Source organism: Polypterus senegalus, chromosome 8 (assembly GCF_016835505.1).
Source record: "Polypterus senegalus isolate Bchr_013 chromosome 8, ASM1683550v1, whole genome shotgun sequence".
NCBI classification, from domain to species: domain Eukaryota; kingdom Metazoa; phylum Chordata; class Cladistia; order Polypteriformes; family Polypteridae; genus Polypterus; species Polypterus senegalus.
In genome coordinates, this window is record NC_053161.1 from 88836778 (window position 1) to 88857612 (window position 20835).

The following is a 20835-nucleotide window of genomic DNA, read 5'->3' on the forward strand; positions in this document are numbered from 1 at the left end:
TTCGATTGCAACGTTTGCAGGCTGGATTTTGCCCTTGAAACATTTTGGACTATTTTAAGCAAGATAGAGATTTTAAGTTGAATAACTGAATACTTTGCTCATATGGAGCTACAGTAAATTCTTTCTCTGCATGTCTGCCTTCCATTCCTTTCCTGAAATGTTGAGTGAGAGATCTCCTTCCTACTATACTCTGAGATTTTAAAAGGAAGGGACTGTAAAATGATTTTATTAATTATAGAAATGTTACCTGAGTCTACAGGACTGATAAATATTTCTTCTGGTATAGAAATAGGTGGGAGGTGAGGAAAACTGGGCAGATTTTGTTTAGCATAGTTTCTAATTTGGAGATAGTGGAAAAATTGTGTTGATGGGAAGCTCAATTTGGAGTGTAATTGTTCGTAGGATGCAAACAAGTTATTTTTATACAAATCCCTAAATTATTTAACCCCATATGTTTTACAAACATTTAAAACTGTGTAAGTTTGAGAGGGTGGAAAAAGGTGGTGATCATGTAGAGGTGCCACAGATAAAATATTCTCTAACCTGAAGTGCTTCCTATAATGCTTCCATATTCTGAGTAAATGGACAATTGGGTTATTAGTATATTGACGATACCTTGTATTTACTGGTGTATAAAGCAAGGAATATAAAGAATACTGCAGGATTTCGTTTCTATTGCAGACCAAGTTAGTGTGTGTTCATCTGTTTGTGTCAATGTCCAGGGTTTTATAGCTTGTATATTTACCACCCAGTAATAAAACTGAAAAATAGGTAGAGCCATGCAACCTTCTGATTTAGGTTATTGCCCTTTGGATGCATGGATATTTCGATTTCCAAATAAATTAAGTTATGATTTAATCTAATTTCTTAAAAATCATTTGTTAATGTATATGGGGGACCTTTGGAGCTTTATAGACCTTTGCCCCACTTTTGAGCCTGTGCAGTACTCTGCCCTGTCTTTTGAGTTTAGAACTGGCTAACTGAGGTGAAGGTGTGATTTTAGATTTGTTTGTTGAGACCTACAAGACTCAAGAGAAGGCTGGACAGAACAGAAAAGATCTGTGACAACAACTTAAAAAATACTGTTAGATTTTGGTTTGAGTAATATAAGGGAAAATAAATTAAAATATTTAGTTTGCTTGAAACTGTAATATAACTTTTCACTATGATTTTTTGGCGAACATTTTGATTTTGACCAAAGATCCACTAGACTCATATGTATCAGACATCTGTCTATTTAACAAAAATCTCACTCACCCTACAACAAACAACACCAATTTCTATCTCCCAGTTAAACCATCTCACAGTCTTCAACAGGAGTGGAACATATACTGATTGATCTTTTACACTGGATGAAATTCTTCTTTCGGTATGAGTTTTAAAAACTATTTTAACAGTAAGCTAACAATTTGTGGAAAACTCGAGAAAACATTTATATACACAAAACATGCAAATTTGCACACATAAACATATAATGTGATTTTATGTTGGTGCATTAGTGTCTTGAAGGTATCTTTCTATATATTAACTTGTATGTGAACTTTCTGATTTTGTGAATTTTTGCTGTGTCTTTTTGTGTTTCTGATTCCTGTATCACAGATTGGCCTTGTTAGCTTTGGATTGTCTTTTTGCCCAGCTTTTTTGGTTCACTTTTGCCATTTTTTGTTCTACCTTTGTTTATTTCATAAATTATCCATCCATCCATTATCCAACCTATTATATCCTAACTACAGGGTCACGGGGGTCCGCTGGAGCCAATCCCAGCCAGCAGAGGGTGCAAGGCAGGAATCAAACCCCGGGCAGGACACCAGCCCACCACATTATTTCATAAATTATTTGAATTTTAATAACATTGTTTTGCCTTTATCCTTTAAAGCCAGAGGTGTTCAGTTACCTTCTCCCTTATATCCCATTTTTGTGCAGTTAAAGTATTTTTTTAAACCTTTAAAAACTCCATTTCAGGCCTATGAAGGCCAGAATCCTGCCTTTTGATTTTTCTCCCCTCAGAATGCATACCATATCCTAGAAAGTTTATAAGGTATAAGATTATTTGGGGGATGAAATTGTAGTTAGTTTCTACTCGAAAAGTAAAAAAGGTCAATTTAGGGGGTAGGACATGCACATCCTTGCAGGCTCATTAGTCCAGAAAGGGAAAGGATGTGTGTCATTTTTTGAAAACACAGTTCTAATTGGCTGAAAGTTAATTTGACATAATCTCATATACAGTATCACTTACTCAATGAGGGTAAATCCTGCAGTTTAACAAAATATAGCAACAGTCCTTGGATAAATAATTTTATCATCCCCCTTGAACAATTTTAGATTTGAGACATTTCACTTCTGCTACTTGCATTGTAATCTATCATTCAACCTGTGAAAGGGTGGGGGAATAATTGAGACTATTATAAGGAGAATAAAAAAAACAATAATGTATATCATAAAACTTAAAATACAGATTTATAAATCATTAGTGCATTCTGTTTCATACACTCAAATAGAGATAATAAAAATGCAAACCTGTGATTAAAGTATACACAGCAGTATCCATTAAGTCTTTTAAGTCTGTGGTAGCAGAATAAAGCAGTCATGGGTTTTCAAGAACACTGGTTTGTTATGCTCTTGTGACATAAGAATGTTTCTTTAAAGATTCGCCTTTGTGCAAAGAATACAGAAATGTGGGTTGCCTGTAATTTAATCTCCCGCCTTTCTTTATGCATGTGATTTGCATTTGTTAGTTCTATCAGAAAACATGTTAATCCATCTCTAATGAAATTTAGGTCATGGTGACTCGCTTTGTGCTGTGCAAATGCAGTTCACAGTCGCCTTAAGACTGTGAGCTTACTGAAAAAAACGGAGATGCTGAGCTATGTTAGTTTTGTCATTTGAGACTGTTATTGAATAATTACTTATTTTACTGGTCAAAATAAATATACAGAATTGCTAAGTGCAGTTTTTGTCACACTATCCATAAAGTATTGTATAACATTTGTCATTTTCTTCTCTTCAATTCTTCACATGATGTGTAGTTTACATTGTGCCTATAAAATGCTCTTGCGCCCTTCAGAATTGTATTTGGCATAATAGCCATTATTTAAAACTAACTAAGTGAGGTGCTTCATTTTAATATACACATTTAAGGAGAACATTCTTTAAAACACTTCTTCATATATTTTTTTTTAATTTTACAATGGAAAAAACAAAGGTGAAAAATTTTTAAAAATTAAAAAACTCAAAAATATGTTGATTAAGTGTATACTTAGAACTTGAAGAATCACTTTTTGCTTGAATTAAAGCTAAATTCTTTTTGTATCTGTATTTGTCAATGTTTGACTGAGCTTGACCAGTTGTGTAATGAAACTACTGTATTAAGGGATAATATTCTTGAAGTCACTAGGCCATTCCAGACAAGGAGCAGGCAATATGACCGAAAATCCATGTCAAGGTATAATTATTTTATAATATAATCATTATATTATATTATATTATATCATAGAATACTGCGGTGGGCTGGCACCCTGCACGGGATTTGTTCCTGCCTAGCCCCCTGTGTTGACTGGTATTGGCTCCAGCAGACTCCCATGACCCTGTGTTAGGATATAGCGGGTTGAACAATGACTGACTGACTATATTATAGAATATTTGTAATCAATCACCACCAACAACACTCAATGATGGTCTAAGGGACCATCTCCTCAACCTAAATATAAAGGTCCCCCAACAGTGACATACCCACCTCTTGGTTTTATCCACCGATAAAATACAAGGAATGTAGCCATGAGACACATATAGACAAAGCATAAATACTAAATAATATTCACATATTTAAATATAAATATAAACAAAATGTACATAATAACAACAAACATAAAAAAACTCAAAATCAACAGAAATGACCATACAAGGGACATCATACTTAAACCTCAGACAATAAACCCTGGGCTGAACTGTAACAGGGGTAGGAGGTTCAACTCAGAACTTGTATTGCTTTGCAGGGACAGCATGAAGATGTGTATGGAGAAGCCGTCGATGCAGGTCAGAATGAACTTAGCACCATTAATGTGCCACAAGAAACAGCTCATGTCCACTAAATCCAGCTGCTATTGATAGTCCCCAGTTGGCATCACTGTCCTGTTTTTCTCCACCCTCACAAGCTATAGATGCACTAATCACACAGCCATTCACAAACCTTTTTCCAATTCACCCTTGTGTCCTGCTCCTTAGCCCTTCTCCAGAGCCCCTACACCCATCCAGAACTCCCCACCACCTCTGGTCAATAACAGATCTGCTGCAAAGCCACCCCCACAATGCATGTACCCACCTCTAACACCTGCATAATTCCAAAGGCAGGTAAACTTTGCTGTAGTGCCAAGGAAAGGACTGCAAGTCATTGTCCATTTTTGGTGATGCTATGTGAAAGAAATAAATGGTGTGTGCATGTATGGTGGGGTAGATCTTTGCAGCAGATCTGTTATTGATCAGAGGTTGGTGGGGTGTTCTGACTAAAATTCAGTCCTATTGAATAATGGGGGCCTAACAAGGGGAGAGGGATATGCAAATCTTCAAACAAGCTTTAGTCCAAAAAGGTTTGGGACACCAGTCACTTTCTGAATACTAGATTATGACTGGCTGTCTATCACTTTGACATAGCAACCTCATATACGACTTGAGTAGACTTAATTTTTTTCTAAGTTCAGAAAGTATAGCAAACACCTATATGCACATAAAATATTAGGAGGAATGTGTTGTTGTGTTAATTCCTTTTTTTGTTGCTTTTATATATTCATTTTTATTTTTTTAAACTATTTTACATTACATATCATGCCAATTTCTTCCTTTGATGCTTGCCGATATACCTTCCCTTTGCAGATCAGCTTTTCTAAGTTGTATTTAACATAGCCCAGAATTACACCCCAAACTGTAATAAGTGTCTGTACTTTGCTTGCAGTGCTGAGTATTTGTAAAAAATTGAACAAATCAAAACCAATTTCAATAACAGTCATGAAATCAATAACATGTCCTGCAGTCATATTTGACCTCAGTACCAAGATTACATAAATATGGTAGAAGGCTGAGAAGAAACAAATGTAATACTGTGGATAAATACTATTACATTCCTTTTACTGAAACTTGTTATTTGCTGAGCAAAGTCAACTGCATCAAAACTACTCAACAGTTAGCATACCTTAATTATTTTGTCTTTCGAATCTCCAAAAGTTTGTTTAGAAATATAATTTTATTAAAAACACAAAACTCTACTGGGATCAATGGAATACTACAGCAGCAATGTTAATATCTCACTTTCCTTTACACATACTTGTTGCATTCATGAAATTAACTCAATTAGCTGCTAGGCACATAATATTTTAGAAAATATACTTTCTTCACATATTAAAATTACTGCATTCCTTATATGATGCATAACTTATATCCGTTTGCTTTGAATTTTATAAACTGCTCAGTTGTGGTGCACTGTATAAAATATTAGTTGATTGGTTAACTCATTATTAATTCATCAATGTCAAGAGATACGGACCAAAACAAATTATTGTAATAAATACTTGATGAGACAAAAATCGATCAATCTATATATTATGTAGCACTTTTAAAGTGAACACCATCATAATCAACTCTAAAAAGCAAATAAGCAGATTATATTGCAAGATAATAATGCACTGTGCATCACCAAAAGCAGATTATAACACAAGTGCTGGCTTTATTTTTACATGCTGGCAAAGCACTAGATTTCACACACAGGCTCCAACTGCACAGGGTAACAAAATGGACAAAGCTTGCATCTTATTTCATTGCTCAGTCTCCTTTAATTTAAGACCAACGTCATCACATCTTCCAAGATTTTGCTGGCTGTTAAAAATTCATGACATTATAAAATTGCAAGCATATGCAAAAAATGTTTTTCCCTAACATTCTTTTAAAGTGGAGTCTTTAATCTGTCAGATGATGCTCACACAAAAAGTAACATTAAAAGATATACTTATGTATATCAATGGGGAAAACACTTCATAAGTCTAGCACATGATTATCTGCACTATTTAAAAATAGCTTAATGAATGAAGTGACATAGCTATAACCTAATAAATATGGACAGAAAATCAAAAGCATTTGTCTTGTTGCTGCTTCCCACTTCCTATAGTGCATATTTCCTTTGTATGTCTCATTATTAATAAGATAGAATGGTTCACCCAACAAATCATAACTACAAAGCCAGCCACTGCCTGCATGTCCAGTTTAGCAATCAGAACTGAAACAATCAATACAGCTCTCAGCATTACACTTCCAGGCAGAGTACGGAAATGTCAGGCAGTGGCTGAGTCTCCCCATGTCACAAAACCACATATGTGTGCAATTTTACATTTACAGGATACTCTAAAGGATTCTGCTTATGCTAAACAGAGAGATTTTAAGATGTTAAGTCCAAAGTGTGTGAAATTATTTAAAATAACAACTGTCCCTCCATTATCATATTCTGATTTTGGAGTTCAGGGAGGAAGTTTGGAACCAGTTGTAGACAGTACACCTGCTCATTACAGGGCATACTCATGAGCATCCATCCATCCATCCATCCTCTTCCGCTTATCCGAGGTCGGGTCGCGGGGGCAGCAGCTTAAGCAGAGAGGCCCAGACTTCCCTCTCCCGGCCACTTCTTCCAGCTCTTCCGGGAGAATCCCAAGGCGTTCCCAGGCCAGCCGGGAGACATAGTCCCTCCAGCGTGTCCTGGGTCTTCCCCGGGGCCTCCTCCTGGTTGGACGTGCCCGGAACACCTCACCAGGGAGGCGTCCAGGAGGCATCCTGATCAGATGCCCGAGCCACCTCATCTGACTCCTCTCGATGCGGAGGAGCAGCGGCTCTACTCTGAGCCCCTCCCGGATGACTGAGCTTCTCACCCTATCTTTAAGGGAAAGCCCAGACACCCTGCGGAGGAAACTCATTTCAGCCGCTTGTATTCGCGATCTCGTTCTTTCAGTCACTACCCATAGCTCATGACCATAGGTGAGGGTAGGAGCGTAGATCGACTGGTAAATTGAGAGCTTTGCCTTACGGCTCAGCTCCTTTTTCACCACGACAGACCGATGCAGAGCCCGCATCACTGCGGATGCCGCACCGATCCGCCTGTCGATCTCACGCTCCATTCTTCCCTCACTTGTGAACAAGACCCCGAGATACTTGAACTCCTCCACTTGGGGCAGGATCTCTTCCCCAACCCTGAGAGGGCACTCCACCCTTTTCCGGCTGAGGACCATGCTCGGATTTGGAGGTGCTGATTCTCATCCCAGCCGCTTCACACTCAGCTGCGAACCGATCCAGAGAGAGCTGAAGATCACGGCCTGATGAAGCAAACAGGACAACATCATCTGCAAAAAGCAGTGACCCAATCCTGAGTCCACCAAACCGGACCCCTTCAACACCCTGGCTGCGCCTAGAAATTCTGTCCATAAAAGTTATGAACAGAATCGGTGACAAAGGGCAGCCCTGGCGGAGTCCAACTCTGACTGGAAACGGGCTCGACTTACTGCCGGCAATGCGGACCAAGCTCTGACACCGGTTGTACAGAGACCGAACAGCTCTTATCAGGGGTCCGTACCCCATACTCCCGGAGCACCCCCCACAGGATTCCCCGAGGGACACGGTCGAATGCCTTTTCCAAGTCCACAAAACACATGTAGACCGGTCGGGCAAACTCCCATGCACCCTCCAGGACTCTGCTAAGGGTGAAGAGCTGGTCCACTGTTCCGCGACCAGGACGAAAACCACACTGTTCCTCCTGAATCCGAGGGAGGCTGAGGAGTGTGATCCCTCTATAGTTGGAACACACCCTCCGGTCCCCCTTTTTAAATGAGCACCCGCTTATATTTAGCCAATTTAGAATCTCCAGTCAATCTAATCTTCATATTTTTGGAAAGTTATAGGAAATTTGGCTCTAGTTTGACCCCAAAAGCAGTAGAGACCACTGTGACATCACTTAAATGAGCAACTGAATTAAATAATTAAATTAAGTAATTAAATCTAATTTAAGCCAATAAGTAGTACAATCACATGTTTTAAACACCTTGTTTTCATTTTATACTGGGTAGACAGAAAGGCAGATAGTACTTTATTTGTCCCATGAATAAAACTGATATAATATGCAGTAAATATACAGCTTTACTAATGTTGTGCTACTTTATTTTTATGTTATAAGCTACAACCGATTAAAGCTGCATTCAAAAAGGTTAGAAAGTTTCTATATGCTGAAGTTGGAAATACACTGTAGTACGTGGAAGAGCCAGAGTTACAATATCACTTGCACTGTTGCCGTTTCTGCATTTCGAAATCAGTCTTAAAATGCACGACAATTGGAAGAATTAAGTCTGTATGAATTTCAGACAAAAATAGTTTGAATTACTCCCAAGAGACAGTACCGTTAACCTATTGAATTGCAGCATGCACCATGTTAGGGAAAGCTGGATAAAGATGTTATTCTGAATAAGGGCCACAACACCTATACAAAATAAATTATCAATAAGTGAAATAATTCACTATAATACACACTGAATACACAGTAATCCCTGTACATATTTTAGCCCTCTAGTAATATTATTCTTCTTGGAGGATTATATTATTTTAAAAAAAAACATGCTGTAATCCAAGCAGAATGTTTGGAAGAAATTTCAGTCACTCCACTGGAACTAAGGGATCTTTGCAAAATAAGAAAATTGTGACATGTCTGTGGGCTGCCTTGTCCTTCTACTTTCTAATTATGGTTTTTGACGGAAGGCAATCCTTCATCTTTGGTTAGGTCATCCACTTCCACAATCTGTATTCCAGAATTACTTGTCAGTGTTAATAACTAAGAAAATGAATGTCAGCAAACATACACACAGCTTTCATGATAGTAGGCAGGCACATTGATGTTTCAGTGATGATTTTAATGATTTTCTATTATTTTACCTTCTGCCATTTTTAAAGGTTGGTTTTGTCAAAGCAGTTGAACCTATCATCCACAAACATTCAAAGTTACTTGGCCTATTGTTGACTATTAAATTAAAAAATATAAATAATTTTACTTAATCATAACGCTTGCTGTTCCTGCTTAAATCCACAAGTTTATCTTAAGCAGACTTCTTTTGATGCAGTCAGTTTTCTCAAAGTTTCTTAGTGTTGTAGATTGTCTATAGCAATATTAAGTATTGTGAAGTTGTGAACCCTTTTTTTATAAAGATGACTTGGGTCTGTGGTAGTTTATCCCATTGACATAGACAGTTGGTGACTGTGAATGGCTCCACTAAATGAGCTCTTTGATACACCTGGCAGCAAGGCTCACTGGGATCTCTCGCAGTCAGTGCCATATTGTGGTATTTCACTTTAACATTTATCGCAATGGAACTCTCAGAATGGCATGCATACAAGCCTCAAAGATTAACCTAATGTGGCATGTCGCAGTCTTCGACCTTGGGTCACTCCCTCATCTTTGTCAGTGTCTATTTGTAAACTCTGGAAAAGGAAGAATCTGATGACTTGAGGATAACATTCACATTTTACTGGTAGTATTAGCTGACCATGGCTTCAGAGAGCAGCAACATATTGCAAGCAAAGAATGACTCTGTACACATGACAATAAATTGAATTTAAACCTGAATTTGAATGTAACACTGAAAATAGCAGGTAGAAATGACTAAGAACATCTAAGTTTACATGACAGTCCTCCCGCCTCATTCAAATGTTCAATAACATTCTATATATTTCAAAAATTTAGGCATAAACTACAGTAAAAGTCATATAAAAATAAACATAATGTGTCTTAAACTTTCACCATAAATAACATTATCAAACCCACTTAATTCCATTCAGGGTCACTGGTGGCCAGCTATATCTGGTACAATACTGGAATCAGACCTAAACAGAGCACCAATCTGCCCCCAAAATAATGTTAAATTGTTAATAAGCCTAACTTTGGCAATCTTGAGGAGAATCAGATTATTCTGATAAAAATCTGTATATATTTGACAAGAGCCTGCAAACACCATTACAACAATGACTGGGTGCTGGGATTTATACCTAGGATGCAGGAACAGTGAGAAAGCAGAGGTAATCACTTTGCCACTATGCCACCTCTCTCAATAGAAATGTGCAATAGGACAGCTTTAAACAATGGAGAACTCAGCAGTATCTCCTGTGCAACTTGACAGGTTCTTAAACTAAACATCACATTATGTATAAATGGTGCATAACCACAAAAATGTTGCGTACAAACATTTCCAAACTCAAATCGCAATGTATAAAACCTAAACTTGGCATAAAGCCACGCACATTTCCACGGTAGCTCATACCCTGGCATACGCAAGTTCTGCGCTCAGTTTTGCAGACTGGCAGCACCCAGCGTCAAAGCAGTGCTACTGTTCCAGTGTGGTTTCTCTTTCTTTTTTAGATCCACATCCCTGACGCGGCTTTATAAATACACTGAAATTAACCGCATATTGTTTATTAGTTTAATGCATCTGATTGTAATTAACCTGTAACAATATAATGGTCCACAGCATGGTCAAACTATTCTAAATACAATAGCTGCTTTAGCACTGTTACTCTCACTGCACCTTCTTCTTCTTCTTTCAGCTGCTCCCGTTAGGGGCTGCCACATCAGATCATCCTTTTCCATATTACTCTCACTGCACCACTCAGAGTATTTATATCACTGTATCTGAGTGGGGAATCACATCTGTACAGCAGCTGATCGCAAAGAGAATTATCGGTATACAGCATCAAGCACATGCTACCTCAGCCATGCTGTCTATTGAACTGCTCTCATATGGCAAACGCTTCAGAGCCTTTCCTCGCGGTTCAGAAACAGTTTAATCCCAAGAACTATAAACGCACTCAATCAGTCCATCAAGCGCTCCTTGTAGAACTGTTTGTACTTATAAGTACAATTACCTCACTGTAAACTTGCATTACAGTTATAATATTACACAACCTGAGCCACTTTATAAAATGCATATTTAAAGATGAAATGCAGCAAAATAAAACTTTAACTTAATTTAAATAATCTATATTGTTAATAAATAAACATGTGAGGACATGGTGTCACAGCTCTAGCAAGGAGCTGGCGCTCCATTCACGTATTGTTCCTGCCTCTCGCTATATTCTTGCTGGGACTGGCGCGACACTCGATGAATAGGATAAATTTAACATGTACTACGAAGATATTTCAACGTTCCTTAAAAGTTTTGAAGAACCTGCATTCTAAGCTTACAGATGGCTTAACGTCTATTACCTAATCGCCACACAGCTCTGTATTTCGAGAAAGAAAAGTAAGGACAGGAATTGGGGGTTAGTACATTTGAAAGAGACAGTACTGCTACAATAAATTATTTCATCGAAGGTAGCATATGACGCAGCAATTATCTTGCGTGAGGCATAAACAATCACTGTGCCACCATGTTCCCATGTGTAATAACATGCTTTAACTCCTATCATCATGAAAATGATATCAAGTATACATCTCAGTATTTTAATTATTCAGAGAGCTGTAATATCACAAATGTAATGGATTATGTGTCCTGTCGGAGGAAGAGAAAGCCCGTTTAAGAAGCACGTAGTGATTCATACACATAGAGCACATAGAAGATCAAATACAAAACAAAGCATTTAACATGCTACTTTAGTTACGATGGGATTTGAGAAACTAGTAAATTAAACGATTTTAGGATGAAGTTTATGATGTTCTACTTTAATAACAAAATAAACGATGTGATTAAAGTGGAAATTTAGAGATTAAAGTTGACATTTCATACTTTTTCCCACTGTTTGCCTATTTTTTTTTTCTCTGTACCCTAATAAGCTTTCATATGACACTCAGACGGTGGGCTATGACTCGCCTTTTCACAGGGACTTGAGCTTTCGAGTTTCTCCGACGCTCTATGCCACTCGATCAACTTCCTTTTGTTGTTTATACCACTGTTCAAACCAACAAATAGTACTTTTTCTTTGCCTCCACTTGATTTTCGCTGAAATTCTATTTCCCCCCATGCTTTTGCCATTGCCTTTTCACAGAACGCTGAGCTTAAGGGCTATTTATATTGATTTGCATATTCAAAGAGGTGTAATTCTGGGAGGATGTGGGGTGGGACAGCAGTTGCGTGCACGCTGACCGGGATTTATGTAACGGAAGAACGTGGAAGTTGGCGTTTGCACAGATTTATGCATCTGCATTTTTTTGTGCATAAGCACATTTACGCTTTTGTCCGTACGACATGTTACAGTGTGAATTCTACACGTTATACATGAGGTCCTAGGTGATCAACCAAGCAAGTATTGCAATTTGAGTAATATTTTAAAATGGGGCTTTGAACAGACATAATTCTACTTCTGTCAATAGGCAACTGAAAAAACATTACTCACTGAAAATAATAAAAAAAAGATTTGCTGTACATATAACTGTGCTAAATGTAAAAATCGGCATCTACCAAAAAAGTAACTTTTCAATGATAAAACGATGAGACATATGGTAAAACAGAAGGAGAGCACCCTTTATTAGGTAGATCTGATTAATAGCAAATAGTCCTCAACTGAGCCACTGAAGAGCTTGAATTTTTCAGGCCATGAACTCAACAAGGTGTCAGTGTATGGCACACAGATGCTGGCCCACATTGACTCCATTGTGTCCAACAGTTGTTATAAATTAACTGTCAGTTGAGGTTTTCTCCAAATCGCTCAAACCACCTCATCCCATAGATGCTTAATTAGATTAAGATCAGGTGATAAGGTTCCTCAGTTCACTGTCATGACCTGGAACAATTCCAGGACTTTCCTGGCCTTGTGCCTTACAGCATTATATTATTGAAAAAGACCATCTGGAAAAATCTACCTTAACTTATCTAATCTGCATTGATATTTTATATCATTCAAACCTGGGTTTACTTGTATCAGGGGACCCAATATGTACTATAGAGACAGAGCATTACCACCATTCTGCATCGTTGACATCCTTCACCAAGAATCCATGTGTTTTTGTTACCCTACCTATCCCTCAATGTTCTGTGTTTCTGTTTCTTAGACCAATGTGAATACACCTTCTTCATTTGGCAATTTCCACCAGAGTGGATCTGATTTATGTCACTGGCTGCCAGTTCTTGACAAAGAACTTGAGCTTTCTGATATGCCTGTTTCGGCACCTTTCTTGAACTCCGCTGGTAGTTCACTAAGTACAGACCTTTCTCTGCACAAGTTGTGCCTTGTGGAACTTCACAACCTGTTCCTGAACAAAGAAGCACAGCTAATTCAATTTATTAAATGATGAACCATTTTAAATACACTTGTGAAACAACTGTGTACAAAACACTATAGAATATTGTTATATTTTGAGGAAAAAAACTTAAAATACTTTACATTAAAGTAACTCAGTGCTCCAGTCAAAACCACCTTAGTGAGATATAATATCTGAACTCAATTCTGCATATATGAAACACAATCCTACTTTAGACTAGATGCTTATAATAACATGACTATATTATCAGCTGTGAATAAACAAATAATTGAATTTGTCCCAGGATACATCTCAGCCCACACAGCCTCTCAGAAACAGAACTCTTATCTTGCTCTAAATAAATACCCTCTGCTCTTTACAGTTAACTTCACCAAAAAGATTAAAAATACCCAATTAAACACCACTTAAGGAAATAAAGCAGGTCTAAACTTATAACTAAAATAATAATGTTTTGTTAAAATCCCTACATCATTCTCTTCTAGGTAGAGCAATTTTTCTCAGCTACTAGATTCTAGATTCATTATGAACAAAGCAGGAATATTTTCACAAAAGGTATACTAAGCAGGACATTTTAAAGTGTGCAGCTGTAACACACACCCAGGGTTAACAGAAGGACTGGTTTCCTTGGTAAACAATGCAACATGATACGTGATTAGTTTAATGGCATCAGTCGGCTGTGTAATTGGATGTGGGAAACTCCTGCGCTTTAAAGAATGTCAGCATTGGCAGATTGTGCCAGCTAAGGCAGAACTGCTTCCTTTTATTTTTTTGTCCTAATCATTACAAGCATAAAACAGATTTCAAATTGATTTTTCTTGTCCGCATTTAAATACAAAACATAAACATTCAGAAATGAGAATGTAAAAACTAAGTACCATTATATGATGGCACTATATAACGTTCTTGACAGCACTGCCAGATGTCTATTGAGAATTGTGTTCGATTCAACAGTTCACAGAATGCCCTGCTGAAAAAAAAAAACACTCTCGTTTATCTCCCTTCACAAAATGATGTAAACTATCCATGTGTTAAGAAGCCATTGGACTACAAGGAATATAAAATGCATTAGCAAAGGATGACTGTTTGCAACCCTGATAGAATATTCTCAAAGCAATTAATAGAAATCTAAATCCTTGTAAATAGAGTCTCAGATGGAAATGTGATGGAGCCAGCCTCGCAAAGAGAGAGGGGTAAGGCTTCAGTGTAAAGAAAGAATTCATTCAAATATTAATTTGCCAAAAAATATATTTAAACAGATCTAAGATACATCATCATTGTAGTTTAGCAATCAACACAAATATAGTATCAAACAGAGCAGTGTTTTAGTCTAATGAATATATTTTTTTACAAGAAAAATATGTCTTTTGAATATCCAATACAGGAATAACATTAAGAAACTATCTGACAATTTAGAGATTAATAACCAGTCCACCTATTAAATATGTTAAGGTTTTATATTGTATCATAATATATACAGTATATATACTCTACATATTTGACTGACTTTCTTGCAAGACAATGTTCAAAATGGGATATATTCCAACCATGACATATATAGAGTCAGAATATACTAGAATAAGCAACTTACTCAGAATAAGAAAGTTAACTAAAGGAATTTAACTTTATTATGATTTTACAAAAATTCAAAATCATATATTCTGCATACTAGTAAGAGGGTGACAGTTTAAGATGGTGTGGCCTCATGTTTTACATCCTCCATGTTGTTTTAGTTTTCTTTTGTATTATAGTTCTAATATTACATTTCTATCTTATGTGAGTATGCATTACTGGTATTTATTTTTTGTATACTATTTATGCATTGTTATTCTTATCTCATTTTAATTTGCTTTTCTTTGCAGTAACTCCTTCTGCGACTTCTTGTAAAGCACTTTCTTTATGCATTTGTATTCTTATCTAATTTTAATTTGCTTTTCTTTGTTAAGCATAGGAATAAATATTACCGGAATAAATAAGTAAATGAGTTTGCATGTTCTCCCCGTGTCTGCGTGAGTTTCCTCCGGTTACTCCAGTTTCCTCCCGCAGTCCAAAGACATGCAGGTTTGGTGCATTGTAGATTCTAAATTGTCCCTAGTGTGTGCTTGGTGTGTGTGTGTGTGTGTGTGTGTGCCCTGCGGTGTGCTGGCGCCCTGCCTGGGGTTTGTTTCCTGCCTTGCGCCCTGTGTTGGCTGGGATTGGCTCCAGCAGACACCTCTAACCCTGTAGTTAGGATATAGGATAATGGATGGATGGATGAATAAATAAATGTATGAAATGCTAACCACTTTTCTAGGGAAATGGATATGATAGTCTGTTTCCTAGTCCTGTTTAACGCTATAGAGAAAGCTCTTTAAGAGACATATTTCCTAGCCAGGCAATGAATACCATCAAATAAAGGGCTTGTTGTGCACACAAGAAAAATAGGAAGTACCATCATTTGCGCCCAGTGTACTTTCTTAAGAAATGTCTGTCTGCTAACTCTAAATAGTTACTGTTTTCTCCCTCGACCTGGGTGGATGGTTGGCTTCTTATATTTTAGTGACCCTAAAGGTTTGCAGCTCATTCTGCATCCTCAGCATGCATCTAGTTTAGCCTGCTTTTGTCTGCCCTATCAGCTATGTCATTCTGGCTTATTATTAACTGTAACTTGTAATTTATGTTGTGTGGTTCTTGTAAATTGTGCAAATACTGTATGTCACATACACTATTGCATGTCTTATGTATTTCCATGATTTGCCATTGAAAGCACTTGTTAAAATTCAGTCATTGCAGTGATAAACAGCAAACAAGGCATATAAAATAAATTAATACACTGGCTACATTTCTAGTGGGCCAGTTCCACATCAGTCCCATCTAGGAATGGCACTAAGAAGCAAAACCTCCATTTGTATTAAAGATAAAATGGTACTCTTTTAGTATTGCACCAAATCAAGAATTTTGCTTGACATTCCTAAAACGCTGCAAAAAAGCTCACCCATAAGACGTCCTGAAAAACACAGTTACCAGCTACATTTTAGACAGGACTTTTGATGAAAATATTCTGGTGTTTTGTAAAAAAGAAAGACTTTAGTTATAATGCCAAGTTATATAATATTCAGATATATGCCAAGTGAGGCTACTGTCTGTTTGTCCCAAGTTAGAGAGGCAATAAGTTTTGTTTTTATGTTTATGCAAGGTTGGAAGTGCAACAAAATATGGTTAAGTTCATTGGGGGTAGGTAGTCAAACATCTGGCAAATCCAATTACCCAAAACTAGTTGTTGAAACTTACCACAAAGAGTAGAGATTCAGCATGATGTTTGTATGTTTGGTTACAGCTGATAGATCAAAGCTACAGCTTTTTGTTATTTACCAAAAAGCATGTACTTTCAAAGAGGTCTCACCATAGTCACCCTCATTGTGATTCAAATTTAAAATATGAACAAACTTAATACAGGATCTATTACTGAAGAAATAAAGATGTAAAAAAGCTGTGGGCTATATTGAAGTTTAAATAAATCATTGGACATTTACACAAACATTTATTGAAGAAGAGTCCCAAACTATATAACAGCAAACTCCCAAGGCAGAAATCAAACTACCCACTTCCTCTACTACCTATCACAAAAATCATATAAGTGTATTAGCGTTAACTGCCTTGAGACAAATGATAAAATACACAAGCGTCCATTCTGCAAAAAAAAATGTATATCTGGTTTCCATGGTTCTGTTGCACAAAATTAGAGCAGCTGCAAATGCTGTAATGTAATTATTCTGTAGATGTGTAGGCGTTTTACTGACAGGGTGAAACTTTATACATGAACCTCCAACAGCACGTGCAACACTTTTTAATGACTGACAAATCACAGGCATGGCATTCATTGACTTGTGTCTTCAAAACAAAATTTAGCTTATCAACAGCAGAGCCCCTTTTTGACCACTACAGTACATCAATGCTTGTTATTTTAATATATATATATATATATATATATATATATATATATATATATATAGTTTTTTTATTTTAATACAAACTCATATTATTACTTAGAAATGGTAAATGACTTTGGAGTCACACCATTAGGCAGTATCGTGGGCCCAGACACTTACTACAGCAAAGCCCTACAGGCTTGAAAATGAACCTTAATAAATACAAGCAAGTTAATGTTTTTAACTTACAAAAAATATCTTATAATACAAGTATTAATTTTTTTAAATAACAGAATACAGCAGCGCTCTGTGATAATGCTATTTTTTTTTTTTTTGCTCATTTAATTTTACTGCTTGCATGACCTTTAGATATGGAAGGTGCAGAAGCATTTTATTAATTCAAACTGAGACATTCAATTTGCCTTGCAACCATTGAACATGTTGAACATCTCTTATGTAACTCAATCTGCCAAATTGAAAGTAACTCCATTGCTATTTATAGAGCAATTTGACCTTGCACACCATTATAGTATCTATGCAGACTGAATTTACAAAACTTTATTTTAAAGCATACTTAACTATTTTGAAGATGAAAATAAAACTCAGCATTGCTAGTTAATTCTCAACCATACATTTTTAAAATTTAAAGATGATGGGGAAGGGTTTAACCCCTTCAGAAGTCTTGTAGCCCTTTGTCTCTGTTCAGGACAGACACAAGGTTAACTCACCATTAGAAAGCGGGGCAGGCTAATCAACCCCAGAAATGTAATGCAGACAACAGTATTACTATAACAGACCACAAGGTATTCATCTGATACAGGTATTCTTAAATTATTCGAATCCTCAACTGCTTCTTCTTTGCAGTAAGTGCACAGTCCAAAATTTGGTCCTGATGATTGCCACCCCTCAATCCATTTACTACAGAATTAATTCAAATCTTAAGCATACATTAGAAAGTATTTTAACAGAATGACACCTTTGGGTATCTCAACAGGTGGCACTTTCAAACTAAACAGCTAGACAAAAGTTCCTAATACTCTCCAACAGCTGCTCTGGCCTAAATGACTTCCACTTTGACTAAATGAACGAATCAAAAATAATTAGAGCAAAAAAATACTTGATTTTTCAGAGTGCCCCACAGGTTTCCAGTCTATATTCATCTTTTCATTATCAAACCTGCTTAGTCTTATTCAGAGTCACAGGAACTGAAGCCTATCAAAGCTGGAGACGGCTCTGGCACAAGTCCATATCTGGGCATAATCATGCACACTCCTACACTTACACATACAGAGCCAAGTTAGAGCTACCAATTAATCTAATACACACGTCATTATTGGTTTGGAAATTGTTGTAAACTGAACTTCTCTTTCTCAATCTGCTCTTTGTTTTGTCCCTTAAACAGATTCTATATTTGTTGGCTGTAATTCAGCCTGTGACATTATACCTGATAATTTTCCTTTCTAAAGTTCACTTCTTTTGACTGCTTTATTTTAGAATATTCATTATTCTGTAACTTCATCTCCCATCTGTTTATAGCCTCTTTATGCATTACACATTTCAGCCAAAAACTAAAAGAGATCATGTGTTGGAGAACAGGCGACAAGCACATTTTTTAGTACAATGGATGACTGCCAAACTCGTATACCTGAACACAGAGCTGCAAGGACTATTGGGTTTACAAATGTGGACCACTCTTACTTCATGTAAGCGTGCTGGAGTCTTACCAAGAGGCAGGATCTTTAAATGTAAGGCTCAGTGAGGAAAAGCCAGCTGTTTAAGCAGAGCAGCAGATCTCTGCCACTTCACATTTAGTAAGGCTGACTCTAAGTGCACTGCAAGCTGGTTTGTTACAAGATTCTCAAGGAATTTGCAGTTCTCTGGGAAACGTAATCATGGGGCGTGAACACTGTTCTACGTCAGTCTGAAGATCTGGAAGAAAGTGGATGTGGCATTTTAAGTGTGAAGAAAATGGCAAGGCTGACTGAGTGCAAGTGACAAGGGAATGCAAAAAAAAAAAAAAAAAGAGTCATTTGAAACAAGCCGAATGGCTCAATCACATAAACGATATAATAGGATAACCAAGACTTGTTAACAAGTAACTGAGATTTCACATTAATCAATTCATTATTTTTAATACAGAATCTTTTATAGTTAGTACCATCACCAGCTACTCATATCTACAGTACAAGATAACAAAATACACATTGCAACAAACTAGATGTTGGTAATGATTTTGGACAGCGGTGGGATAGTAGTGCCATAACTGGAGCTTCTGCCTGGTAGCTTTGGAGTTTTACACTCAAATGGCAACTTGCCAATGTGTGCACATTTTACCCACTGCTGTGTAGATTTTCTCTAGTTTTCCACCAGCATTACAAAGATGGAAGTTAGGTTGACAAGCCGCTCTAAATTAGCCATGTTCAGTTGGGCTATGGCCTTAGCAATCCTGGATTAAGACAGATCAGAAAAAAAGGGTGGCTGGATTTCTGTTTGTGTATCCATGTATGCTATGTGAAGTGTAAAGTGTGAAGAAACAAAAACAAAACACACACTGAGATGTGACATATTACGTAGCCTGCATTAGTTGTTCACTGAAGATAAGTCCCATAAGAAGAAAGCAGGAAGATCTGACAGGATGTTTAAAAATTCAAAACACACAATCACTATAACACATATTTCTATCAGAAAAAAGAAAAGTATTAAATTGAGAATAGTAAAAAATCTATCTTAATTCTTTTTGTCTACAAAAGCCCTATCTAATATTTTTACAACCCTGAAAAGCCAACAATGAAGAAAATCAAACCTGATCTACAATTAAAGTTAGCAATGAAAAAAAAATTAATGTGAACTCACCCGCAAAGCTTCAATCACCAAATCCCTGGCTTCCAGTTCTCCTTCCATAATACTTAGAAATGTCAGCAATTCTGCTTTGCTCAGATTATCCATATTAAATTCACATTTCTGAAAAATAAAAACACATTGGAGAATTAAAGGTACGCTTGGAGGTTGTCACTTGGATGTTTAAAAAATGACAACATTTTAGCTTGGGTTACTCAGAGGAATAATTCAGAATCAAAAACAAGCGGCGAACAAAAATTCAGAGCTGACATGGTGACACGCTGAATCTGCTTAAGAAGCATTCATCCAGAAATAACATTTTTTAAAAAATGCTTTATCTGTAACACACTGGAAATTTCATATATTTGTGCAGTTTCCAAGCAACCTTTACCTAAGTATCTTAATATAAAACTGGTCCAATACATAGGTTTGTGGTCATATTTCTCATCAGTCATAAAAACAGTCACAGAATCAACAGAAAATACCTTTTAAAGGTAACATGCTTTAAATTAGCCATTTAGATACAAAATGCATGGTAATTTTTAAAAATTTGTTGTGTATAATATGTACAAATACTAAGTAATACGGATACGGAGGCATGTAATACCATTAAACTATTGAACCTTTTTGAAAATGGAAAATGCTCTACAGTGAAAGCTCTTAACAACAGAGGCCACAAGGGATGGGAGCTGCACCTGCATTATATGCTAACATTATTGATAGATTTTGTAATACACAAGGTTAATGAAGTCCCCAATACACTTCTTATGCTGGAAATGTAGCGTTAGTTGTTGAGGTGGACTGGAGTGCAGATCCAGGAATAAACTCAATATC

The 20835-nt window shown here is 36.8% G+C and overlaps 1 protein-coding gene across 1 annotated transcript in view; it reads right to left on the reverse strand.

The window, feature by feature from the left end:
- Positions 1–20835, reverse strand: part of cttnbp2 (cortactin binding protein 2) — a 247184-nt gene that overhangs the window by 203559 nt on the left and 22790 nt on the right. Inside the window, exon 2 of the mRNA XM_039761402.1 lies at positions 20017–20124. Coding sequence (XP_039617336.1) covers positions 20017–20124 — 108 coding nt within the window. The remainder of the gene's footprint in view (positions 1–20016; positions 20125–20835) is intronic.